This window comes from Lynx rufus, unplaced genomic scaffold (assembly GCF_022079265.1).
Source record: "Lynx rufus isolate CCGP_SWC_20201006 ecotype Redwood Valley unplaced genomic scaffold, mLynRuf1.p SCAF_2, whole genome shotgun sequence".
Lineage (NCBI taxonomy): Eukaryota > Metazoa > Chordata > Mammalia > Carnivora > Felidae > Lynx > Lynx rufus.
The window spans coordinates 204,330,351-204,357,777 of record NW_025814834.1 but is presented as its reverse complement, the minus strand read 5'-3'; the positions used below and the strand labels follow the sequence as shown (position 1 = coordinate 204,357,777).

The 27,427-nt window shown below is 47.3% G+C and overlaps 2 protein-coding genes and 1 long non-coding RNA gene across 6 annotated transcripts in view; 2 read left to right on the top strand and 1 right to left on the bottom strand.

Annotated features, from left to right (window-relative positions):
• The window catches only part of NIPAL3 (NIPA like domain containing 3), a 51,850-nt gene extending 47,578 nt beyond the window's left edge, over positions 1-4,272 (top strand). Inside the window, exon 12 of one of the 3 annotated variants that reach the window (XM_047083277.1) lies at positions 1,981-4,272. In XM_047083277.1, the coding sequence (XP_046939233.1) occupies positions 1,981-2,180 (200 nt within the window). In that variant the 3' untranslated portion in view covers positions 2,181-4,272. The remainder of the gene's footprint in view (positions 1-1,980) is intronic. The other 2 variants (XM_047083280.1, XM_047083279.1) reach the window with 2 other exon arrangements.
• Positions 4,273-23,557: 19,285 nt separating this feature from the next.
• Positions 23,558-26,378, bottom strand: LOC124514681 (uncharacterized). The gene is made up of 3 exons (XR_006962647.1): positions 26,195-26,378; positions 25,871-25,969; positions 23,558-24,057 (listed from the first exon to the last, which is right to left on the bottom strand). It is a non-coding gene; the product is annotated as an uncharacterized LOC124514681 (long non-coding RNA).
• RCAN3 (RCAN family member 3) overlaps positions 25,542-27,427 on the top strand; it is a 34,777-nt gene continuing 32,891 nt past the window's right edge. For both annotated transcript variants that reach the window (XM_047082841.1, XM_047082840.1), the window contains exon 1: positions 25,542-25,738. The gene's annotated coding sequence lies outside the window, so the exon portion shown is untranslated. The remainder of the gene's footprint in view (positions 25,739-27,427) is intronic.

Here is a 27,427-nt window from a genome sequence, read left to right as displayed (position 1 = left end):
GGTTAAGCACCCGACTTCAGCTTAGGTCATAATCTCACAGTTCGTGGGTTCCCCACATCAGGCTCCGTGCTGACAGCCTGGAGCCTGCCTCAGATTCTGTCTCTCTCTCTCTCTCTCTCTCTCTCTCTCTCTCTCTCTCTCTCTCTCCCCTTCCCTCTGTCTCTCAAAAATGAAAAAACGTTAAAAGAAAAAAAAATTTCTTTTTTTAAAGGAAAAAGCAGCCCGATAGCCGGGAGCTGCCTTGGCAGCCACTGCTGGACCTTAGCACTCCCTGCCTGAAAATAAACAATTTCACAGCACATCAACATCAGACAAGGTCCCTCCAAATCGGTAGATCAAGATACAGACAGGACCACTCCACTGTCATGTATGAACACAGACAAAACACGCACATTGTCCCATCCACAGAGGACTGACCATCCACCTAACACAAGTGACTGCTGCCTCCTTACCAATCACAACATTAGTCTCAGTACAGTCTTCTCCCCATCCAGATAAGAATTATTCAGATCCCCAAGTACAGAATTAGTTCCACTTCCAAAGTAGTATCGAATCCAAAGCAAAGCCCTGCTTCCTGAAAACTCCTCCCACAAATCACCTAACACAAATCCAAATCTTGGAAGTCTTTTCTAACACCCTCTGACTGAGAGGTCTCACAGTCCCCCCACGGTGCACATCGCCCTCATTTTCCATAAATCAGTTAACCCATAATTGTTAGACTGTGGGTGTGGTCCTGCTGCTTAAGAACTTTGAAAACATCCGACAGCTAAGCCGTGCCCGGTAAGCGCACCCTTTTCCCGAAGGAACAGGCACCCCCCTCAGCTTTTGTAACTTCACCCCTTGGAATCTGTGTCCTCATCCGGATAATGAGGCTCGGATTGGGGGGCGGGGGGGGGTATTAAGTGGAAGTGGGCAGGGCGGCCCCACGGCATTCCTGTTAAGAGTGTGGGCTTCAGCGCTCAGACCACCCGAGTTTAAACTCTAACGCTGCCGCTTGCCGGCTTTGGGACCTCAAGCAAGTTCTATAACCTCTAACCGCCTCGTTCTCCTCCTCATCAGTAGTTGTGAGGATCAGGTGAGATCAAGCTTTTCGGCTGTCTGCCAGGAGCTCAACACTCAGTACCCCTTAGCTGTCCTCATGCTCCCTGTGGTTACCATTGTGATGTAGAGCGCTTAGCCCAGAGCCTAGGCGCAGTCGGGAGTCTGGCACCTGCTGTTATTGCCATCAGAGTTTCCTGGAGGACACTTTGAGTTCAGTTTCCTACGACAGCCTAGCGGCAAGAGAATTTGAAGTCTCAATTCCCAGGCCAGGAAGAGAGTTGCCCTCCAAGGTCAGGTCCTGCCTGATGGGGAAAGTGTAGAACAAGGCTAACGGAATTCAGGAGTAAAGTCCCTGCTCTCAACTGTAAGAAGAAATCCAACATCAATATGTGCCCAGGAGCGGTAGGCAGATTGGCACCTGCCCTCTATGCGGATCAGGGATGTTAAATGTTAAAGGTCGAAACTCGCCTTCTGAGTGTCCTGATGCGTCTGGCACCGCCGCGTGTCCATGACACGAAAGTTACCCTCCCTCTTCTCCCAGGGGGATAATGAAATGTGCTGGATCCTGATTTAATTCCGCAGGAAAGTATTGGCATCTACCACGCTCGAAGCACGGTGCTGGTTCTGCTCCCCCTGGGGCCCAAACACGCGTTCCCACCTCGTGCTAGGCCAACCCATGGTCTCTCTTGACAATGGCTGGTCTGTGTGCATTATTTCCTGAAGATTCGTCCCCGGTTGCTTAGCAACCGTAATATTTCTAGCACATATTTCTGGATGTTCTTTTTTCGATCGAAAGCATTCAGGAAATTGGCAATGCACGTGATCAGCGCCCCCAGCACTATAATTAGCCTGCGATGGGGTGGAGGAAGACGCAGTCTCCTGTGCCCCACCCCCACCCCTTACCACGTAATGATGTGGAGAAAATGGATTTCATTTCAGGTATGCAAAACATGCATGACAAGGGAATGACGGTTCAGCCCGACCTCAAAGCTTCTTTTTCCTATGGGGCCCTGGAAAACAACGACAACATTTCTGAGATCTGCGCTCCTGCCACGCTTCCGGTCATGCAAGAAGAACACAGCTCCGGGGCTGCCCCCGGGGTTCCCTACCGAGTCCTGGAACACACCAAGAAGGAATGAGCCCACCTTGCTCCCTTTATAACTGCTCAAGCCCTGCCGATAGTGATTCAACCCTGAATTCTGAAGTTTGCCTTTCGAGTCTTTTTTTTTTTTTAACCGAGAACTCTCCGGAAGGGGATCTGGAAGAGCCTTTGTCTCTGGCAAAGAATATATTATCTTGGCTTGGAGATTCCGGATGACCAGCTTGGTGGTGGGGTGGGGGAGGATGAAAGCAGTATTCCGGGGTGGGTGGGGCGAGTGCGGGATTCAGACCCCGCCCAGTTCCGCCCCCCACCCCCACCCCCGTCCCCCAGGTTGGGAGAGCCCCCATCATCCCCGAGGATGGTAACTGAACATCCCCCGTTGGTGACCGCAAGCTGCCACATTCCTCGCAGCTGAAACAAGACAGATCCTGCCCTCTCCTTTCCACATCGAGGGAGAGGCTGGGGACCCCTGAATCCAGTCTTCCCCTTGCCTGATCCTCCCCATCTCGCTCGCGATTCCATATTTTCACGTAACGTTTGCGTTGTCTTCACATGGCATAGCGGACCAGCCCCGGGACCCTTCTGTCATTCACCTGCAGAAAACGCACGTGTGCCCCTTCCGGTTGTCTGTGCCTTTCTAGCGAAAACGTGCTTGATGTGTTCATATTCCACCCGCGCTTGAAAGCTAATTTGTTTTTGGTTCTGTGAACTGTATGATTGCCTTTTTTTTTTTTTTAGCCCCCCCCCCCCCCCCAAAAGGAACGGAGAAGTTAAGAGAAGGAGGGAAATAACGTTCAGGATCATCGGTGATGATACGTTAGCCTGAAAAGGAAGAAACATCCCTTCCCATGTTGCAAAAGGCGGTCGCATCACTTACAAAAGGATAGACAGAAAATCTGGCTCTTTTATTATGGGTGTTTTCCTGCACACCAATGCCCTCTGGGAGGCCTGGGGGCTCTTATTTCAGAGACAGCCTCCATCATTCCCCCTCCATCCTCTCCTTTATAGATCAACAAACCAGACTTGAATTATTAGTTAATTAACTTGGAGCTGATAGAGACGCTGGGTCCTCCTTTCATACGGTCCCACATATGTCTGGAAAAGCGGGCATTCTCGGTAAGGGTTGCTGCTTTCTTTCAGGCTACTCACGTGATTGTCTTCCCCTAGACTGACTATACTTTTGAGAACGGCAAGAGTTTGCAAATCTTAGCATAAGGATCCCCTAAGGAGTTTATTTAAAATGCAGATTCCTACACCCCAAACGCGGATATTCTAAGTGGGAATGGCCCAGAAACGGAGTCTGCGTTCTTAATTGGCAGTACAGGTCATTCTGATGCATGTAATCCAAGAATCCCACACCTCAAAAGCCTAATAATTGCGAGAGACGGTCTGCTACAACCCCGGGGGGCCGACACACTCCTGCCTGGAAAGTCGGAATTAGCATTCCTTGTTTCCCGTCTAGGGTTCACTTGGCAGGTCAAATAATTCCCATAGGATCTGTGGCATTCATCCATCCAGTGATAACTACTTAGAACTACACTTGACGTTTCCCTAGGCAGTCTTTAACTAATAGGCAAGATAACAGTGTTAATAGACCAGTGTTGATAGATCATTAACCTTTATGGATTGTGCTTAATACCGATTTAGTACCTTGACTTCAAAACCCGGCATCTGTCGCCTGTGATAACCACTTCTGTATTGTGTCTTAACCACTTCTGTATTGCGTCTTCCATGCCTAACAAGGCAGCAGACGGTGACCTTTTTTCTTTAGGATAGGTGTCCACTCAGTTCAACAATATTTGTGAGGCATTACCTGTATGTTAATAAGCATTTGGATGGTGAAGGCTGTAAAGAATGACCATGGTTCCTGCCTCCCCAGACCAGCAGAGGAAGACACATACCCAGGAAACCGTGGCAGGGCAGGCCTGGAGAGGTGCACCTTGCAACAGTGGGCCACGGAAAAGGACAGTTTGAGGGAGGAGGCGCTGCCAAAGGTCAGACCCCAAGCCTGGAACAGGGTACTCAGAATTGAAGGTGATTTGGGGGTGCCGGGTTGGCTCAGTAGAGCACGCAACTCTTGATCTCAGGGTTGTGAGTTCGAGCCTCATGTGTGCTGTAGAGTGTACTTAGAATAAAAATTAAAATTTCTGCAACTATTCAGTTTCAATTCATTTTATTTATTTTTTTAAGTTTATATTTGACAGAGAGAGAGCATGAGTGGGGGAGGGGCAGAGAAAGAGGGAGACACAGAATCTGAAACAGGCTCCAGGCTCTGAGCTGTCAGCGCAGAGCCTGACGTGGGGCTCGAACCCACAGACCGCAAGATCATGACCTGAGCCAAAGTCGGATGCTCAACCGACTGAGCCACCCAGGCGCCCCATCAATTAATTTTAAAAATAAAAAGAATTGGAGATGTTTGGGGCCTCACTCATTGATGGGGGCAAATCTTACTAAGGTTTGAGCAAAGCATAGAAGTTAGGGCTGACCAGCAACACCCCCCCCACACACACACACACCCCCCAGGTAGAGGGGCCAGCATTTGCAAAGGCACAGTGATAGGGAGTGGGTGTTGACAAAGAAAGGAGAGGCAGAGAAGGTGGTGGGAGAGGAACCTGGAAAGGTAACCAGTGGAGGGGCGCCTGGGTGGCTCAGTCGGTTAAGCATCCGACTTCAGCTCAGGTCGTGATCTCGTGGTCCGTGGGTTCGAGCCCCGCGTCGGGCTCTGTGCTGACCGCTCAGAGCCTGGAGCCTGTTTCCGATTCTGTGTCTCCCTCTCTCTGCCCCTCCCCCGTTCATGCTCTGTCTCTCTCTGTCTCAAAAATAAATAAAGGTTAAAAAAAAAAAAAAAAGATAACCAGTGGAGGCCAAATCATGGAGGCCTTGAATACCTGACAGAAGAGACCAAGGTGCATCTTAGTGCGCATGGGAGCCATTGATGATCCATGAGGAAGAGAACGGCAGGATCAACGCTGATTGGAAAGGAGGCCTTATGCAGAGTGTAAGAGAAAGAATCTGAAGGGATAATAAAAGTCACTTTTCAAGGTCAAGCTGCAAAGCCTGCAAGAACAAAACACAAAAGGGAATTAAAATCTGGTTTTGCTGCTATTCAGATTTTCCAAGTGATTTTTCTGAGGTGGGCAGGGATGAGGTGGGAGGGCAGAGCAGATAAATGGAAGGTGAGCAGGGAAGCCATTTATTTTTAAAAAAAAAATTTTTTTTTAACGTTTATTTATTTTTGAGGCAGAGAGAGACAGAGCATGAACCGGGGGAGGGGCAGAGAGAGAGGGAGACACAGAATCGGAAACAGGCTCCAGGCTCTGAGCCATCAGCCCAGAGCCCGACGCGGGGCTCGAACTCACAGACCGCGAGATGGTGACCTGAGCCGAAGTCGGACGCCCAACCCACTGAGCCACCCAGGCGCCCCGCAGGGAAGCCATTTAAATGTGTCAAACCCAGGTGATCATTTTGGTGTGTTATGTGCTCCCAACCTTACTCTGCCCCTTCCCTGTTTGGGTTATGGGCCTTTTAGTCCCAATCCAGGCAAGAATGAGATGAGTGGGTAAAAGTGCATTATAGTTTCCGGTCAGCTGACGGTCATGGTTTCAGTGCCACTCAGGCATTGCCCCCGGGGCCTGGGCCTCCCCTGCCTTCAGGTTGGGGGTGATGGCATAGCTGAGCTCCAGGAAGGCTGAGCAGAGAGTGCGTGGCAGCTTCCTGAGGGGAAGCCAGGGGCAGGTAGGTACCTGGGTATTCTGGAAGAACAGCTGATGTGGGTCCAGAGTTCTGAATCTGCCTTGGACTATCGTCTCCCAGCCTTTCTCCCCAAGTGTCAACTGTTAGCTGGTGACACTTGCTGTTCCGGGACAGGGGTGGGGGGCAAGCAGACATCAACTTTCCGCTCACATATTCCCGATTCTTTATTTTTTTCTCTCGGCTCTGACATCCCCCAAGCCCTCTTGAATGCTCCAAGCAGCGTTAAGTCTCCCACCTCTCTCTCCTTCCTAGCGGCCAGTGCCTACACCAGGGTCACCAGATCTGGGTTTAAACTGTCCGTTGTTCTCTGGTCTTCCCCTCTCCACTCCACTCTGCCCCCCTCTTCTCAAGGCTGGGACTCTGGGTTCTCTAACCAGACAGCTCAAACCCAGGTGCCTGTGGGCTTTGTCGAGAGCTCAGCCCCTCCCCGCACCCCTCCCTTGAAGCGATGATGCCGGGTCACCGGGGTTCCTGCACCGTGGAGCCGATTGCTGGGTAGGAAAGGAGGACTGATATGTCCATTGCCTTCCTGATGGAAACCAGCCACCTCGATGGTACTGTGCACACAAGACAGCCATCAGGATAGTTTGTGTTGGAGCAACTCCACCCTGCACGCGTATGAACTCCAAATCTGGTCCAGCAGTGGCCGGTAGGCAAAAAAATACACTGCGTGCTTCTCTGAGAAGCTGTGTAAGTGAAGTCGCCTTAGAATATATTCTGCGTGGATGCTTATATTTTGTGAACTTCATGACTGATACGACATGTCGTATGTCTCAAAAAAATAGGTGTGTTAGCTGCAAATAACATTACGAAGTGGTGTTTCGTTAAAAAAAAAAAAACCACGTGATACCTGTTGAGTTTGAGTCTTATGTTTGGCTAGTACTTTCTAAAGTTATCTAGAACGGTGCTGCGCCATAGAACTTTCTGCGAGGGTGGGATTGTTCTATGTCTGTGCCGCGAGGTACAGCAGCCACTAACCAGATGTGGCTATTGAGCCCTTTAAATGTGGCAAGTGCAACCTAGGAACTAGGTTTTTAATTTTATTTAAACTTAATTAAAGTTAAATACCCACATATAGCTAGAGTATGGCTGCTGTAGTAACAGTGCAGTTCTAGAAAGGCCCGTGATGGCAGTTAAGGCTGAATTAAGCACCCCCCTGCCTTTTTTTTTTTTTTTTTTTTTTTTTCCTGCAGTGGTTAAGAGTATAGACTCTGTGGCCAACTGCTTAGGTTTGATTCCTAGCTCCCCACTTAGTAGCTGTGTGACATCGACAAGTTACTTAAACTGTCTGAGCTCCATCTGTGAAACAGGCACAGTAACAGTGTCCACCTGAAGATTCTTATGAGGATCGGATAAGCTCATAGTTACAAAGTCTGGCAACTATGTCCAGCATTCCATCAGGATGTTATATTATATTGAAGCAATGGGGAAGCCCTGAGCGCAGAAGCTTCTGTCCCCAAGGAGTTCGGGCCCATGAACCTCCCTTTACGGATGTGTTTGCCCACTTCCCCTGTATCCTTGGGATTTTATGGAGGCTACCTGCATAGGCCTGAGCAATGAGTAACTCCGTTTCCAACCCCTCTCTCCTCTCCAGGGGAGGGAGGGTAGGGCTGAGAATTCCCATCTTCCATTCAGGCGGACCAGCCCCCATCCAGGACCCCCGCCAGTGTCGCCTCGTTAGCATAAAAATGCTCCTGGGGCCCCTGGGTGGGCAGTCCATTAAGGGTCCGTCCTTGGCTCACGTCATGATCTCACAGTTTGCGGATTCGAGCCCCGTGTCGGGCTCTGTGCTGACAGCCTGGAACCTGCTTCAGATCCTCTTTCTCGCTCTCTGCCCCTCCCCTGCTCGTGCTGTCTCTCTGTCTCTCAAAAATAAATAAACATTAAAAAAAGAAGAAGAAGAATAAAAGAAGCTCCTAGTACTCTTTTTTTTTTTTTTAACGTTTATTTATTTTTGAGACAGAGAGAGACAGAGCATGAACGGGGGAGGATCAGAGAGAGCGGGAGACACAGAATCGGAAACAGGCTCCAGGCTCTGAGCCATCAGCCCAGAGCCCGACGCGGGGCTCGAACTCACGGACCGCGAGATCGTGACCTGAGCTGAAGTCGGACGCTTAATCGACTGCGCCACCCAGGCGCCCCTCCTAGTACTCTTATCACTCACAAATTTACAAGGTTTAGGAGCCCTGAGTCAGAGACAAGGTCAAAGACAAATATTAGAGCCAGAGATATTCTCGATGTTCTTACCACTGAGGAGACTACAAGGGTTTTAGGAGCTCTGTGCCAGGGACAAGGTGCAGAGACCAATATGTATATTTTCTTTGATCTCATAGTGCCCTCGTTAAACAAGCTCCCTCGCCCCTTCTGCTCAAGTGAGGACACAGCGAGAAAGACTATATCTGCTGGCACCTTGGTCTTGGAAGTCCCGGCCTCCGGCGCTGCGAGAAATAAATGCTTGTTTGTTTAAGCCACCCAGTCCACGGATGTTTTAGTTACAGGAGCCCGGATGCGCTAAGAGACCAGTGCGACGAGAGAAGATTCTCGCGGCAGGGCAAACGGTGCCTGCTGCCTTCTCACCTTGACACCGGAATGTGAATCTTCACCGTTGCTCCCTAGAAACGTTCGTGCACTTATTCGTCAGGATCGTTTTGTAAGTTAAAGAACAGCAACAGCAACAATCCACAAAGGCCACCTTTGACTCTCCAAAAGCCTGTTTGTCATGAAAACAACAGCCCCAGAAATACATCTTTGCAGATGTCAGTCACACTCTGATCCTTGTAAGCATCCCAGACGGATTCAGGAAATTAGATAGCTGTCGTATAATGTCTTCTACTTTTCCCAAAATGTCATCTTCTACCAAAACGTTCAAGTCACAGACATTTATTCCTCTTCACATGAATGACGCGGGGTATCTTAGCACACGTTTATACGCATTTGTGTATCCTTGTCTGCCAACTGTGCAGTCTTCGCCCACATTCTCTGGCCTTATTGGTCTCATTGATTTGAACGTGCTATTTGTATTTTGCATCAATTAACCCTTTCTCTGTGATGTGAATTTCAAGTATTCCCCAGTGTATTTGCTTTTTGATTAGCTTATGTGGCTTTTTTTTTTTTTTGCTATGAAAAAATCTTTTTGTTTTGTGTGTTTTGTTTTACATATAATCCAATTATTTCTATCAAATATATTTTTATACGTAAGTATTTTATAAACATAATGGAATTGAGATGACATTTCTCTAATACGCTAACTTTCTAAATTTTCTGGACTCTCTGCTCTCCCCCACTGATATGTCTGCCTATTCATTCACCATTAACATGCTGTTTAAATTATCTTTATTTTTTTATTTTTTTAAAAAAATTTTAATGTTAATTCATTTTTGAAAGACAGAGAGAGACAGAGCACAAGCAGGGGTGGGGTGGAGAGAGAGGGGGACACAGAATCTGAAACAGACTCCAGGCTCCGAGCTGTCAGCACAGAGCCCGACACGGGGCTCAAACTCACAGACTGTGAGATCATGACCTGAGCTGAAGTCGGACACTTAACAGACTGAGCCACCCAGGCGCCCCTATACTATCATTTCAATAAACAGGACACTAATATCCAAATACTAAACAGGCAAAATCTCACCATAAAGGCTAGTCCTTTAAGCTGAATAATTTAGTGTTATGAAAAATGTAGGCCAGTGTTATTATTTGCCTCATCTTGCCACAGACCCATAAGAAGACACCGGCATTCGGGAACCAAACTTGGCTTGATGTGACTCAAACATGGTGTTTCACGTGTCAGGAGAGGGGGGGCCCCGCAGAGGGGTCCATTGGCTAGTTACCTGCAGACCCAGGACTAGAACCCAGGTCTTGGGGTCTCCAGTCTTTTCCTCCCCCACTGCGCCAAGTCCTGGCGCAGCCTATGTTCCACATCCACCACTAGCTTCTGAGCTCTTCCTCCTACTGTGTCATTTCCCTCCCTTCTCACAACAGCTCTGCAAGGAGGCTGCTCTGTCCTCCTTTTATAAGCACAGAAACTGAGGCTCAAAGAAGTTCAGTAATTTACTCAGGGCCACTTGGTGTGTAAGTTATAGAGCCTGGATTCAAACCCAGATGTAACTGACTCCAAAGTTTCTCTCTCTCTCTCTCTATGTATGTACACATATACATGTGTGTATAGATATATGTATATACACATACATATGTGTATATACATATACATATGTATATGTGTATATATGTACATATATGTATGTATGTGTATATATATGTACATATATAACTTTTAAAGTTTATTTTTTAGTAATCTCTACACCCAACAAACGCACAACCCTGAGATCAAGAGTCACATGCCCCTCTGACTAAACCAGCCAGGTGCCCCCTCTATATATTTTAAATCCAGTCTTTTTTTTTTTTTTTTTAACGTTTATTTATTTTTGAGACAGAGAGAGACGGAGCATGAACGGGGGAGGGGCAGAGAGAGAAGGAGACACAGAATCGGAAGCAGGCTCCAGGCTCGGAGCCATCAGCCCAGAGCCCGACGCGGGGCTCGAACTCACGGACCGCGAGATCGTGACCTGAGCCGAAGTCGGTCGCTTAACCGACTGCGCCACCCAGGGGCCCCATTAAATCCAGTCTTTGATATGTCAGTAGACAAGAATTCTTTTACTTTTAGGGGCGCTTTATTCATTTTTTTAGCACAGAATGTAACTTTCTCTGAGTCTGGAGTAGCCTAAGAGCGTAAGTTTTTTTTTTTTTTTAAGTTTTTATTTATTTATTTATTTATTTAGAAAGAGAGAGAGAGAGAGAGAGAACAAGCATGAGTGGAGGAGGGGCAGAGAGAATCCCAAGCAGGCTCTGCACGGTCGGTCGGGGTGGAGGCAGAAAGCGGGGCTCGAACTCACGGTTTCATGAGATCATGACCTGAGCCGAAATCAAGAATCAGACACTTAGGCGACTGAGCCGCCCAGGCGCCCTACTTAGAACATAATTTCTTAGGCAGCTATTGAGTCAATCAGGGTCCCGTCAGGAGACAGAAACCATACCAGTTACTGGAACAGAAAATGTAATATAAGGAATTGGTAACTAGGTAGAAAGCTGTTTACTGGGCAACTGAAAGGGTAGGAGACAATGCTGAAGTCTCATCGAGACAGCGGCGGTAAGAAGCAGCCCCCACCCGAGGGCTGGGGGAAGACAGGGAAGAAGCTGGATGTGGGGGGAGAGCTTAGGAATTCCCTGAGCCTGCACTGATGGGTTAACAAGGCAGACAGAATTAGAAAGACTTAGGAGGCTCACACCCCAGTCTGGCTAAACAAGATTAGGTAAATAGGTATAGAGAGAGAGAGAGGCAAAGGCCCCAGTCCAGATAGTTATGGGCAAAGCCCCAATATAAAACAAAGGCAGAAGAGGTAAACAAGATCAGGTATTCAGGGTGGAAACACCCCCAATTTAGTACAATAGGAACAACAGGAAGGAAGAACCAAATTAGGTAAACAGGGCTGCAAGGCGAAGTTGCCCAAAGCAGAGCGAATTAGCAAAAGGAAGGTTGTTTGAGCCTTGTGGACCCGGAGGTAGCAAGCTCTTTCTTGTCCCCTAGACCAGTTCAGGTTAACAGAGGTGGTGCCTCAAGTCCTCTGTAAACAACCTTCCGCCTGGGTGCCAGGATTTTGTTTTGTATTAACCCAAACCCCTGAGCCCGCGTATTTTCAAAATGCCCTTTCCCTCACACCCGTGAGTTAATGTTCACAGCTTCACTGTCTCTTTGTGCACGTCCATGACCATGTTTGTAAGCCTTCTGATCCTAATAAACACGGAGCAAGGACCCTTAATCGGGGCTCTTGAGCTCTCCCGGACATTAGCCATCTCTAGCATTTTATTTTTTTTTAATTTTTTTTCAACGTTTTATTTTATTTTTGGGACAGAGAGAGATAGAGCATGAACGGGGGAGGGGCAGAGAGAGAGGGAGACACAGAATCGGAAACAGGCTCCAGGCTCCGAGCCATCAGCCCAGAGCCCGACGCGGGGCTCGAACTCACAGACCGCGAGATCGTGACCTGGCTGAAGTCGGACACTTAACCGACTGCGCCACCCAGGCGCCCCTCTAGCATTTTAATCCTGTGTCCTGCTTTCTTGCTGGACGAGAAATAACTCCAGACCCGGAGTCTACGACAGGTGGAATTATTAAAACTTGGATATTATGCCTAAAGGAGGGGCCCTGGGGAGCTGAAACTCAGAGATGCTACAGCTAAAGCTGGTGCTGTGTCTCTGAGTTGGAGGAGAGGCCTCACGGGATTGGGACCCAACCTATGAGGGTCTGTATGAGCCCTAGAGCCCACAGAGGAAGAAGACAGACTCCCTGAGCTTCAGTGGGAGAGGAAGAGTTCCTGGGTGGCTCAGTCTGTTAAGCGTCTGCCTCTTGGTTTCAGCTCAGGTCATGATCTCGTGGTTCATGGGTTCGAGCCCCGTTTCAGCACGGGGCTGACAGCACGGAGCCTGCTGGGGATTCTCTCTCTCCCTCTCTCTCTCTTAAAATAAATGAATAATGTAAAAAAAAAACAGGTGAAAGAGGGGAAAAAAGGTATTTCATCATGCCAAGAAGATACGTTAAAAGTTCCTGTCCAATATGGAGCCTAAGCGGCCACACTCCCCTCTTCTCAGTGCCAGGGCTTAGTCAGTAGGTACCAAGAACAAGGGTGCTCTGGGCAGCAAAAGGACAGATTCACTGGAAAACCATAATAGACTCTACAGACGCAGGGCAGCATTTGCCCCAGATGGAGCCCTAACATTGGAATGTCTGGCGGTGGGGGCCCAATGGGAAGGATGCTGGGGCAGGGAGGGGGACAGGATGGAGCTGAAGAAACATGGCCCTCCACGAGGACAGGGAGGCAGGATGGGGAAAGGCATCTCAGCCCCTGGTGTGAAGTCCTGCTTGCTTTTGCCTACAGCACAAGGCGGCCTGCGGGCCCCTCACTTCCACACCTGAAGGGGAAGCCACAGACAGCCCAGCTCACCTCCTCAGGGACAAAAATCACCCCTCACACTCGGGGGACAGGAAGCCTTTGGGGAAACAGACTCACACAAGTGCAAAGGAAAATCCGCGCTTGCTCAAAGAGCAGGGAAAAGTATCATTAAGGGGACAATTTTTTGCCATTTTTCTTTCGTGCAATACCCATCTTAAATGCAAATAGAAGAGCCCTTCGCTTGTATGGGAACCACGGGTATTATACAATTTGTATTTCGCAGCTTGTACACAGATATGTACTTTGTTCTATCAAGGCGCTGGAAACCCTGCACAAAACTAACTCAACTGTTTGTATTTCACTGATTGATACACACACGTGCTCTGTGCCTTCGTGAATGGGATCAGTGTCCTTACAAGAGGTCAGAGAGCCGGCTCGCTCTCTCCCCACCATGTGAGGGGACAGAAGGAAGTGGCCATAACCAGAAAGAGGGCTTTCATCAGAACTCACCATGCCGGCTTCATGATCTGGGGCGTCTGGCCCCCAGAACTAAGAAATCAATGTCTGTTGTCGATAAGCCACACGGTTTATGCTCTTTCATTATAGCAACCAGAACAGATGAAGACAGCAAGTCATGAAGCTATTTTTCTGTCCGCTCCAAACCTGCCCTTCTAGGGGATGGCCGTGGGAGGCTGCAAACCACCTCTCTGCTGGGCTAGCTGCTTCCTGGGAGCAGGGGGTCGTGCTCAGGAAGGGGGTCGTGAGGCTGCAGGAGGAAGGGGCTCGCCCCTTCCTGTCTACTTCCTGTTCCTGTGCCCATCTTCTGGAGACACTTCCTCCCCTCAGTGAAGCATCAGTTGGGTCTAGTTTGCAGCTCTTTCCAACTCTCACGCGATCAGCTCCATGGCCCCCACCCCTCAGCGATATCTGCACACCCTCCTGGAGGCCTGGGGGTGTGGTTTATCCACGGGACCCCTCCTCCTACCTTTTTTTTAAACAGCCTTACTGACATAAATCACATACCATACAATGCACTCTCTAAAGTGTATGATTCGGGGTGCCTGGGCGGCTCAGTCAAACTTCTGACTCATGGTTTCGGCTCAGGTCACTATCTCAGGGTTCGTGAGTTCGAGTCCCCGCATCGGGCTCTGCACTGACAGCACGGAGCCTGCTTGGGATTCTCCCTCTCCCTCTCCCTCTCTCTCTCTCTCTCTCTCCCTGTTCTTCCCCCTCTCGCTCTCCTTCCCTCACTCAAAATAAATAAGTAAACTTAAATGAAATAACTTACGTAATGCAACAGTTTTTAGTCTATCTACAAATATGTGTAACCGTCACCACAGTCCACTCTAGAACATTTTCACCCCCTCAAAAAGAAACACCGAAAAGAAGATAGCAAGCGTTGGCGAGGGCGTGGAGACCTTGGAACCTTGGTGCACTGGCAGTGGGGATGTAAAATGGCACAGCCACGCTGGCAAACGGTATGGTGATTTCTCAAAAGATTCAAAATAGATTACCCCGTGTTCCAGAAATGCCACTTCTGGCCACAGACACAAAAGAACTGAAAGCAGGGCCTCAGATATTTATACACCCGTGTTCAGAGCAGCGTTCTTCGTGATGGCCAAAAGATGGGAGCAACCCAAGCGCCCGTCAACGGATGCACACGAGGATTTGTCAGCCTTAAAGGGAAGGAAATATTGACACATGCTAGGACACGGCTGAACCTGAGGTCAGTATGCTAAGTGCATAGGCCAGACACAAGAGGACAAATACTGTGTGATTCCATTTATATAAGGAGTCGCCAACCCACTCTCTGTTTCTATAGATTTCCCGATTCTGGACTTCCACATGAACGGAATCGTGTAATATGTGGGCTTACATGCCTGGCTTCTTCCAGCCAGCATGTTTTCACGGTTCATTCCAAGTTCTAGCCCATGTCGGCATTTCTTTTCTTTTTATGGCTGAATAACCTCTTATCTTGTTAAGTTTTCATCATTACGACCTCTTACCTTGGTCCCCTTCACCCTCGGAATGGTCACCGCTTTCCGCAGTTGTTAACGCCATGATCCCTTAAAGTTCTTTCTGCCCGTTGGGTTTGAGAGCCCCTAGTTTGATAACCTCATGTCAGTAACAATTCTTTCCATTAAACTCTTTCGGTTCAAATCACTGTTGTGATTTCTGTTCCCCGATCAAACCCTGACTGATATTCAAGAAAAATTAAAATAATTTGAATCCCTGGTCCATGCAGGCAGCTGTCTGTTTTCCACGTTCCATTTTTCTCTTTATGTGCGTGCACCCCCCCCCCCCATACTTCCTTCCCTAATTATGGTCATCTAGCTCGTATCCTCCTCAACCCATCTGCAGCTCAAGTGAATCAGGAAATAGTGTCTCCGCCTAACAAAGTCAAGGATCAAAACGCTTAGAGAGCCGCTCCTTCCTGTGTGGAGTGACATCTCGGCTCCTGAAGGCTCTTGAACCGATCTGCAGTTAATTCAGGAGCCTCTGGGTCTGCAGGCAAATGGAACTGATTCTTTGCAATTCAAAGCAACAGGGCAAGATGGAACCTTGTGAGGCATCCAGACTTCAGAGCGCACTGAGAGACGAATTTCCATACCCAAACCTCAAAACCATCCACATGTTCTTTTGTTTGTTTATTTTAAGTAGGCTCCACACGGAACACGGTGCTTGAACTCGCCACCCTGCTGAGATCAAGAGTCCTGGATGCAGCCAGGCACCCCTTACGTTTGTTTGTTTGTTTGTTTGTTTGTTTGTTTGTTTAAGACATGTTTCTCTTTACAAAAATGTAATCATTATCAATTGCCTCCATTTCTGTTAGGATTTTATAGTTCCCCAGCTTTCAATAAACCGTTCGTTTTGAACTCAAAACCATCTTAGGAGGGAGGTACCACTGTAATTTTCATTTAGCTGAAGAGGAACCAGGCTTAAAGCATGTGAGATGTTCTCAAGGTTCAACAACTGGTCAGTAGCACAACCAGGATGGGAGCCTACAGTTTTCTGAAGACTTTTTTTTTTAAGTTTATTTGTTTATTTTTGAGAGAGAAAGAGTGAGCAGGAGAGAGGCAGAGAGAGAGAGAGAGAGAGGGGGAGAGAGAATCCCAAGCAGGCTCCACACTGTCAGTGCAGAGCCTGACGTGGGGCTCGATCTCACGAACCAAGAGATCATGACCTGAGCCGAAATTAAGAGTCGGATGCTTAACCGACGGAGCCACCCAGGTACCCCATTTTTTTGAAGACTTTTAAGTAAAGTGCCGGTAGCCCTGAGAATGTCTCTCTCACACACTGCTGAAGTTTGAGGGTAGGAAGGGGGAGACAGGAAGGAGGCATTATAAATTAATAAAACTTTTCTGGAAAATATTTGAAAATATGTGTACCCTGACTTTGCCTTCCAGATAATAAAACTACAATGATCAAAATAGTTTCTATTAACAGCTAGATCAATAAAACAGAAGAAATAACCAGAAATATATATCTACTGTGTTTTTATATATGCCAAATTGTATGTATACAAAACAGTGGGTTAAATGGATTCTTTAATAATTAACATTAGAACCACTGGAAAAAGAATTTAAGGGGTGCCTGGCTGGTTCATTAGGTAGAGCATGTGACTCTTGATCTTGGGGGTGTGAGTTCAAGCCCCACATTGGGTATAGAGATTACTTAAATTAAAAAAAAAAAAAAATCAAGGTGCCTGAGTGGCTTCGTAAGTTGAGTGGCTGACTCTTGATTTTGGCTTAGGTTATGATCGCATGGTTTGTGAGATCGAGCCCCGGGTTGAGCTCTGCACTGGCAGCACAGAGCCTGCTTGGAATTCTCTCTCCCTCTCTCTCTGCTCCCCCCTTGCTTGTGGGCACACATATTCTCTCTCTCAAAATAAATGAACATGAAAAAAAAGGAAAAAAAATTTAAAAATCTATCTAAAAAAAGAATTTAAGTTAGAGTCTTACCTATATTTTTTAAATTTTTTTTTAACGTTTATTTATTTTTGAGACAGAGAGAGACAGAGCATGAACAGGGGAGGATCAGAGAGAGAGGGAGACACAGAATCGGAAACAGGCTCCAGGCTCTGAGCGGTCAGCCCAGAGCCCGACGCGGGGCTCGAACTCACGGACCGCGAGATCATGACCTGAGCCGAAGTCGGACGTTTAACCGACTGAGCCACCCAGGCGCCCTGTATATTTTTATACTAAAATAAATTTCATTCGAACTCAAGTGATAAATATAAAAAATACAAAATCAAAAAAAAAATGAGGGTCACTATTAACCAGGGGAAAGCAAACGAAGAAATTATGAAGCAAACTATAGATACATTTACCTTAAAATTTTTTTTAATGTTTTATTTATTTTTGACAGAGCACAAGCTGAGAGAGGAGCAGAGAGAGAGGGACAGGGGATCTGAAACAAGCTCTGTGCCAACAGCAGCAGGCCTGACATGAGGTTCAAACTCACAAACCATGAGATCATGACCTGAGCCCAAGTCAGATGCTCAACTGACTGAGCCATCCAGGTGCCTCTACCTTTAAACAAAAATTTTAGGGGTGCCTGGGTGGCTCAGTCAGTTGAGAATCTGACTCTTGGTTTCAGCTCAGGTCGTGATCTCACGGTTTGTGGTTTGAGCCCCACGTCAAACTTGGGATTCTCTCTCTCCCTCTCCTTCTATCCCCTCCCCTCGTGCTCTCTCTCTCAAAAGAAATAAACTAGTTTTAAAAATTTTTAAACATCGGTCTATTAAAAAAAGAAAAAATTCAAAAGGGAAAACAAACTAAGGAAATTTTCAAAAAGTATAGTAATCACAGGGTTACTATCCACAGTATATAATGTGTTCTTACAATCAGTCAGACAATGTTGATAGCTCATAAATACACGTGAAAAAATGTTCATCCTCTCCGGTAATCGAGATGTCATGGGGTTGTTTCTGCCTACGAAACAGGAAAGGCTTTTAAAATAAATACAATACCCAATATTATTAAGGATGTGGTAAGGTGTACATTGAGGATGTGGGATTGTATGATGTGTACAACTGTTCTGAAATTCATTTTGTCAACTTCCAAGAAGAGTTTTAAAAACGTATAAAGGTACCTGTTGTTTAGTTAATTATAGAAGACAAAATTCTAAAGAAACCTTGATTCTAACAATGGATGATTAGATGAATAACAGAGTACAAACAATGCAATATTATGTAGCCATCAAAAAATATATTTTTATAAATAGTATTTTAAAACACAAAGAATGGGGCGCCGGGGTGGCTCAGTAGGTTCAATGTCTGAATCTTGATTTTGGCTCAGGTCATAATCCCAGGGTCATGGGATGGAGCCCCAAGTTGGGCTCCCCACTGAAAATGGAGCCTGCTTAAGATTCTCTCTCTCTCTCTCTCTCTCTCTCTCTCTCTCTCTCTCTCCCTCTGCACCTCTCCCCTGCTTGCATGCTCTCTCTCTCTCTCTAAAATAATAATAATAATAATAATAATAATTTAACAACACAAGGAAACACTTGCAATATAACGTGAAGCTAAATAAATGGGAGATCTGAATTGAATGAGTCCAGTAATATACTTAATCTTACCAAAAAGCCTGGAAAGAAATATACCAAATAGACCAATTCAAATATTGAATTGTGGCTATCTCTAGACCATGAGGTTGTAAATGATTTGAATTTTCTTATTTATCCTTTGTTTTCAAATGATCTGTACAGGGAAAGACTAATTTTTATAATGAGAACATGAAAAACATCAACAATGCACATCACTACATCTCCCAACCAACGCTGAATGTGATGCCGGTAAGAAGCTTCGCTCCTCCAACGAGCTATTGGATCACGTTGCAACTCTCCTGTTGGGGGAATGACTGATGTTCCAGGACAAATGAGGATGTCACCAGGGAGGCAGGTGAAATTAAAGGCTCTTCAGTCAAAGGCACCTGCGAGACAAATCCCACAGGAGATCTGGAGTGTGCGGCAGATTAGGAATTTAAATATCTAGTAAACCCAAATGCACATTAATTAGCCTGAGGGGTAGGAGGGAAGGTGGGGGGGAAGAGAGATTGAGGGAGAGGGAGAGAGAGACCAACTGAATTGGCAATCAGGCTTCTATCTTCGGCCTTCTTCCTTTCACATTATATGCTCTCCCGTGAGGTGACCTCTCTCACAATCAGAAACAGCTCTGTTTCCTCCCTCCCTTTCTCTTTTCCACATGTATTGAGCACTGTGTATCAGAACCGATATCGTTATAGGAGCTGAGGATTCATCGGTGAACAGTTTAGACTGTGGGAGGATTTGCTAGGCATATCAGTGGGGATTAGGTTTGGCTGCAACAGACACCTAACAATGTAAAATAATAATATTTGTCTCTCAAGTAAAGGCAGGCTAGATACAGGCAACCCAGGGCGGGCAGCTCCAGTCTCACAAGGGATTCAGGCCCCTCATCCTTTTGATCCGTCATTCCAGCGTTCAATCTTCAGGGTTACCTCCTGGTCCATAATGGCTGCTGGAGCTCCAGCCATCACATTCACACCTCGGGCTAGAAGAAAGAGAAACTGTAGAAGGGCAAAAGGGTACTTCTCCCAGCTGAGGAAGCTTCTTTTTGCTCATATCTCATTGGGCAAAATTAAGTCATACGTGGCTGCAAGGGAGGCAAAATATTGCTGCCTTGAATAAAGTTTACTTGTAAACCAGCTACTGTGTACTGAACATCTGTAACGTGTCTGGCACTTTATAAAACAACCCTACAAAGCGGGTGTCATTGATGCCATTCAACACATGAGAAAAGTAAGGTTCAGTAAGGTTTAAAGAGTTTGCTCAACAGTCACACAACGGTGGCTAATGGTGGAGCTGACCTCCTAAATCCCATGCTCTTTCCACTGTATTTTGTTGCCTTCCCATCAGCAAATAAAAAACAAAATGAGAAGAAAGTTCCTTAGTCTTGTCATTATCTGTATTTAAAGACAGGTCACTGGGGCACCTGGGTGGCTCCATCGGTTAAGCATCCGACTTCGGCTCAGGTCACGATCTCGTGGTCCGTGAGTTCAAGCCCCGCGTCGGGCTCTGTGCTGACAGCTCAGAGCCTGGAGCCTGTTTCAGATTCTGTGTCTCCCTCTCTTTCTCACCCTCCCCCGTTCATGCTCTGTCTCTCTCTGTCTCAAAAATAATGTCTCTCTCTGTCTCAAAAATAAATTAATGTTAAAAAAAAAAAAAAAAGGACAGGCCACTTTTTTTTTTTTTTTCTATTTAAAAGTCATTGGAGATGACTTGGTGGCTCAGTTGGTTAAGCATCTGACTTCAGCTCAGGTCATGATCTCACAGCTCGTGGGTTCGAGCCCCGCGTCGGGCTCCATGCTGACAGCTCAGAGCCTGGAGCTTGCTTTGGATTCTGTGTCTCCTTCTCTCTCTGCCCCTCCACCACTTATACTCTGTCTCTCTCTTAAAAATAAATACACATTAAAAAGGTAAAAAATAATAATAATAAAATGCATTGATGCTATCTATGCAGCCAATGGAAAGAGCTGAAGTAGATCTGTATAAAAGCAGGGACTTGGTCTGTTTTGTTCACTGCTATTTTCCCAATATCTAGAACAGTGCTTGGCAAACAGCAGACATCCAAAAATATGTGTTGAATGTATAATGTGAAAAGAACATTCCCATGAACCCTTAATGTGCTCCTATACCCCTTTCTACTCAATCCTACCCCTCAGAAGCAGTCACTATTCTGATGTGAATCACCATAGATTAGTTTTGACTTCTCTTGGACTTCATATGAATGGGATAATGTCTACAACTCTTCAGTGTCTGGTTTCTTTAACTCCACATTTTTTGTTTTTGGAGATTTATTCTATTATGTGCATCATTAGTTCATTCCTTTTTATGACTGTGCACTATTCCATTGACCGAATATACCATAGTTTGTTTATCCATTCTTCTGTTGACAGATATTTGGAATATTTCCGTTTTGAGGACATTATGGGTAAAGATACTAAGAGCAGCATGTATGTACACATTTGCTTACATTTCTCTTGAGTGTGTAACTAGGGGAGCAATTTCTGGGTCTTGGGTAGGTATACATTTAGCTTGACTTAACTGGCCGTGTCCAAAAAATGGTTGTACCCTTTTTTCCGCCAGCAATGCATGAGTGTAAGAAAGAGATCTTTTACTACATCTAACACTTCTGCAACGACTTTTTATTTTTTATTTTTCCAACGTTTATTTATTTTTATGGGGACAGAGAGAGACCGAGCATGAACGGGGGAGGGGCAGAGAGAGAGGGAGACACAGAATCGGAAACAGGCTCCAGGCTCCGAGCCATCAGCCCAGAGCCTGACGCGGGGCTCGAACTCACGGACCGCGAGATGGTGACCTGGCTGAAGTCGGACGCTCAACCGACTGCGCCACCCAGGCGCCCCTGCAACGACTTTTTAAAGTATTGACTTTTCGATCTGATCAAATAAGAATAACAAAATCTGCAATGAAATCGCCTGTCTGGAAATTCTCCCGAAAGGCAGGCGATGAGCCGCTGAGGCTTTCTAGCATCATCTGACAGGTTCTACTTGAGTTTTCCAGGACAGCAAAACGCTTATCAGCCTTGGCACAGCTTTCAGTGGATTGAGCCACAAGAGATCGATTTCTCTTTCCCTTGTTTTTCTCTGCCTGTAACTCAAACCTCAGGAGGAGGGAGTGTTAGAAACGTGAAACCGTATAAAATTCATTCATAAGAAGCACTTATTATCCGTGTGTGCCCAACACCTTGCTGGGCGCAACGGTAAAGAAGAAAGATGGGCAGATTCCCTTCTTGTTCTCAAGCTGCTCGCAACCTAGCCTGATGGACACAAGATGGCAACCCTTCCCCTGCCCACCGTGTAAAAGACTGACGTTGTTCTGGATTCTGTCCTCTACTTTTCGTGCTCTATTTCACTTGCTCTCCCTGGCTCATCTCATCCGCACCCATGATTTCAACTACCCATCACACCTCCCTCCCAAATCACCACACCAGAGCTATTTCTTCCAACTGCTTTCCTCTCGAATGTTCATGCTTCCGTGTAACTCATCAGCACATTTTGTTAGCTTTGCCTCTCGGATACAGGCAGGATCATACCGTTTTTCACCACATCCTTCCCTACGACCCTTGTTGAAGGCACTATCGTCCCTGGTCTGCATTACTGCAATAGGCCTAGCAAACCAGGCTCACTATCTGATTACCTTTGCCTGCTCCGTATTCATTTCCCTTTCTTTTGGTAATAGAAACTTGAGTTACCTTCGGTGAATGTGACCATCGGGGTTCCAGGAAAATGTTCATCTGAGATGCATTTGGCAACGGTTAATCACAAAGGTACGGGCAGGGTTGAGGGAGTCAAGAAGGAATGGAGGTATGGTACCCTGAGGAGAGCCATTACCACCCCGAGGCCAAGAGAAGAAAGATTTCAACATAACTAGAGCAGAGATCTGTATGAGACTGGACACAAGCCTCAGTAGATGTATATGCAGCCACGACGCAGCAACTTGGGAGGGAAGGGGCCTCTGGATTAATACCCTCACTTCATCTCCTTCCAAACCCTCTGATCTCCTACTCATGTCTTCTACTGGAAAAATTCACATGGAAGCCGGAGGATAAGGGACCCACTGAAGCACTCCATGCAGGTCGGCCTCCTGAGATCCAAATCAGGAAGAAAGGAGGCGAGACGTACATCATCTGAAGGCACCAACAGAAAATACCTCACACACGAAGCTACGTCTCCTCAATTCTCAGTCTGTGAGACTTGAGAGCCGCCCACCTCGCTGCAGCTCCAGAAGGGAGCATGTGACCCAGGCCTGTGACCCCAGGCCCCTTCTCAAGAGAGCGGTTTACTGAGTTGCCAATAATAACCCGAGTGAGAACGACAAGAGGCAGTCCCAGAACTTTCGTGGACAGCCGCGAGGAAAAGAGACTCGTTCTGTCGGTGAGGGTGCGATTTGAAGTTGTCAGCAGCCAGCCCTTCTGCCGTCTCATGGAGAAAGGCAGCCTGAGAATGAAAAGTCAACACAAAGGACAACAGTCAGGAAGTGGTGAATAGAAACTAAATCTGGGAGTGTCTGGCGGGCCCATTCGGTGGGACACGTGACTCTTGATCTTGGGGGTGTGAGTTCGAGCCTCATGTTGGGTGTAGAGATTATCTAAAAAAAAGAAAAAAAAAAGACTAAATCCTGATGTTATCATTTTTTTTTTTAATTTTTTTTCAACGTTTTTCATTTATTTTTGGGACAGAGAGAGACAGAGCATGAACGGGGGAGGGGCAGAGAGAGAGGGAGACACAGAATCGGAAACAGGCTCCAGGCTCTGAGCCATCAGCCCAGAGCCTGACGCGGGGCTCGAACTCACGGACCGCGAGATCGTGACCTGGCTGAAGTCGGATACTTAACCGACTGCGCCACCCAGGCGCCCCATGATGTTATCATTTTAAGCCCCTGGATCCAGTCTGACTGGAGCCCATACTATTTCTGTTACATGAAACAATGAATTTCATTTGTTGCTTAGCCCAGTTTGATAGACTGCATGCAAAAAAAAAAAAAAAAAAAAAATTGAATACGGGGCACCTGCGTGGCTCAGTCAGTTAAGCTTCCGACTTCGGCTCAGGTCTGTGAATTCAAGCCCCGCGTCGGGCTCTGGGCTGACAGCTCAGAACCTGGAGCCTGCTTCGGATTCTGTGTCTCCCTCTCTCTCTGCCCCTCCCCCACTTGTGCCGTCTCTGTGTCTCAAAAATACATAAATGTAAAAACATTTTTTTTAATTGAATAATATTTAATCCCAACCCCCAAAGACCAACACATACTCACATGTCTGTAAATATGCTGTTGTTACTACGAGATGCCCTTTCCCTTATTCTCCACCTAGAAAACTCCTAATCAAATACCGTCTTACCTGCGAATCTTTCCCTCCTTTTTCTCAGCAGAATTGCTCACTTCGGTCTGTTTTGTCAGCGCTTTGCAAATGCTCTATTAGCACATGTGTAAAATTGTATCACAATTAGTCCTTCGCTTATCTGTCTCCTTAGCAGCCCCTTGCCTAGCCTGATACCTCATGGGGAACTCTGGGATAAACGAGGCTAAATGGGTCTTTTTACCTTAGGACCTCCCAGAAACATTTCTGTGTTAACATGCAGGTAGCTGTAGAGAATGCCATAGTTCCCGAGCCCATTTGACCTAAAAACTCAATTTTTGGCCAAGCGGCTGGGTTGGTGGCATCTAGAGAAGAAAAATTACCGCGGGCGGTTCTTAGGGTGACTTTCATGAGAGAAGTGGCTCTCCATAAATATTTGTGAAATGAAGAAAAGGGAAAAACTCGGTTAGGTCAAAGCGGGGAGCAGGGGCAGCAGGGTTGTAAGCAGGAGAAACAACAGACGCAGTGAGCAGGAAGCAAGAGAGGTGATCTCTTTGACGGTGCAGGGTCAACTGTTGGGGTGATCGGACCATAATCCAACCCCATTTCCTTAGCGTAAATCTAACAGCCATTAGATGTATCCCAGGCACCTTAATCCTTTTTCTTCCCCCCATGCCCAGGGGGCTGAGTGTCTACAACACTGCCTGCAGGATTTTGACCTTCAGTTTGGTTTACCTTGCCTCTGAGGCAAAGGGGTGGGTGATCAGAACTGATTTTCTTCCAACGGCACACCCTTAAGACAAATTCCTTCCCTGTTCTATGGCTGTTTCCCTCTCCAGGAAGTAAGGGAATAGACACAAGCTCACTTCCAAGCTCGGCTCAGATGACTTATAAAAAAATAAATAAAAATAAAAAAATTAAAAAAAATAAAATAAATAATAATAATATCTGCCAAAGAAAGCCCCAGGCCTGCCGTTATAACCGTGGACAACTCATTGAACAGCTTAGGTACTTGCTCTATTTGTAAACTAAGCGTAATTATGTCCCACTGTCTCCCTGGGCTTCTGAGTGCATCAAGCAAGACCGTGCGTGAGAAAAGTATTCTGTAAACGGGAAGTAAAGCACTAAAAATGTAAATGTTATTAACATTGTACATAAGGGAGGGAGGGGGAGGAGGCGGGAGGCGGGAGGCGGCAGGTGGCAACGGAAGCCCGCCGCGGTTATAGCCCAGGATACGCAGGAGCCGCACACCCGGGGCTACCTAGAGTTCGGCTACCTACTAGCCGCCTCTCCTCGGGCAATTAAGCACGTGGAAGCCCTCTTCGTCTATAAGAGCTAATAATATCCGGTTCGTGAGGTTAAACGAGGTAAAGCTGGCCAAGCACGGGGCGCAGTGTACATAGTAACTGGCGCTCAGTAAACGTCCCCAATACTCCCACTGACTCCTCTTGTGACTGACACGTGCCGCTAGCGGGAGAGAAACTATTCCTGGCCACCGTGGGAGACGAGAAGGGCGCCAAAGTTCCTGCCATCGGGGTACCTAAAGCCCGCGGCCCCAGCGCAGCGGCCCCAGCGCTCCCGCGCCCCCTCCCAGCCTGGAAACGAGCAAACACCGCGAAGCCAGACCCCCACCCCGCCCCGCCCCCACGGCCGCGCGCGAGGGGCGGGGCCGCTTCCGGCGGGCTTCCGGACCCGGCGCGCCCCAGCCGGCAGCCGCCTTCGGGCGCCTGCGCCGCGCGCGCTCCGCCGTGGGAGGGGGCGGGGCGGGGACGCGCGGGCCCAGCGCGCGCGCGCGCGATGCCGGCAGCCCGCCTGGGCCCTGACGCCGCTCGCGCCCCCGCCGAGGCCGCGGTTCCCGCGAGCATCAAGGGCGTGGCGGCGAGGCTGCGGGCGGCCCGAGCCGCGCCGACTGTGCCCCGGCTGCCGACCGCGGCGTCTCCCCAGGCCCGGCTCCTCGCGGCGGCCCGGCTCCCGCGTGGCCCGTCGGGCCGCTCCGGCCTCGCGCCTGCCCGCCTGCCTTCCTCCCTGCAGTGGCCAAGCGCGCAGGTGAGTCCCCCTCGCCGGGTGGGGCCGGCACCCGGCCTCTCCCAGCAGGTTGCAACCAGCCCCGGGGAGGATGGAGGGCGCGGGGTGCGGAAAGTTAAAGAAAGAAAGAAAGAGTCCGCAGATGCCCGATACAGGTGGCCGTTCCAGTGCCCGAGACCCCAGAGCTGCTGCGCGTCCTGGGTCCAGCCCCTCGCGCGCCGAGCGTCTTCTCTGGCAGCTCCGGGCTGGTGTCTTGGAAAACAAAACCAAAAAAAAAAAAAAAAATTCTTTTGTTTTTTTGTTCTCTCCTGTCCACCAGGAATTTTTTCCCAGCACTTTGACTTTTTGAATAGCTGACAGGCCCATCCTGCTCCTGAAGGCCGGAAAGGTGCACTCGGGCACACAGGGACGGCGAGGAGTTCAGAGCCCCTCGCCTCCACCCTCCCTTGATGCACGAATAGCCGTCGTTTTACTTACTCGCTAACTTCTCGAAACTTGACTGTCTGCCTCCATCTGCTGTCTGGAGCGGTGGAGGGACAGTGGTCTGTTTCCAGGTTGCTTCCAGATTCCGTGCAAAATCCGATCCTCTCTTTCAGGGATTAGGAGTCCAGTGTAGGGAGCCGTTTTCAGATCCGTGTTTCAGTTACAAGCTACGATTCTTTTAAAGTGATGTTTTCGTGTGGCGCCCAAAGCCGGAAATATTCTCTCCCCTGTGTTGAAAGTTCCCTAGCACACCACGTTTATCTGAACTTTGCAGAGAATTCTCTGCATTTTATGGAAGTCTCTGATGTACTATTTGGTAAGGGAAGCAACGGGTTTATTTGTAGCTGATATTGCATATGGTTTACAATAATTCAAGACTATTTCATTAGCTCTTTCAATTTGTTAAATTATAAAAACACAACATTGAGATTCAGGGTATAGATTTTTGCACATCACGCAAATTTGTGCTTTTGGGCAGGGACTTGATGTTGGTATTGAAGACTTGTGATGGAGGAAGACAGTGAAAGGCTTGAAGACGACGCCCCTTCTTTAGCCATGCCATCAGCTTTCCATTTCACTGCTGTGACAAACCTTTTCCTTCCTAGCTTGGGAGGAGATTTCAGTACTTTTAGGGAAACCAAGATTTTTCCCATTATTGAATTGTACGTTTGTAAAGCTTTTAAACATGTGGATGTCAAGGGTTACAAATGAGAACACATTTTGTATGGTGCCCGGGGGATTTGTTGGTTGAAAGAGTTAAGCAGAACATCATGGAAAAAAAAAAAAAAAATACTGTGCTTTGGAAATCCATTAGGCTGAAGCCTGTGAAATAATGGAAGCTCTAAAGTTGAATGCCATTTGTTGTTTAGACCCCCCAAAACCCACAGAATGTGCAGGGCAGACAGTGAATCTGTCTGGAATGTAGAGGTTATATAGTGAGGGAAAATGCATTATATTCAGCAAAACAAATAGCATCCGTCTTTTATATCCCTACTTCAATAAGTCTTTAAAACCGATTATTTTCATATGTTCTGACTGTTGATATTTGTTGTTTATTTCTCTTCTCTCTCACACTAAGAAATCCCTCTATGCCTGGTGGAGCACTGAACCTCAATAATTGTAATAGGACTAACTCTAAATCTGTGAAGAGAGGGTATATAGGTCATTGAAACATAAAAAAATACAAAAATCTAATTTTCACCTACTTAATTTACTTCCCCAATTTTT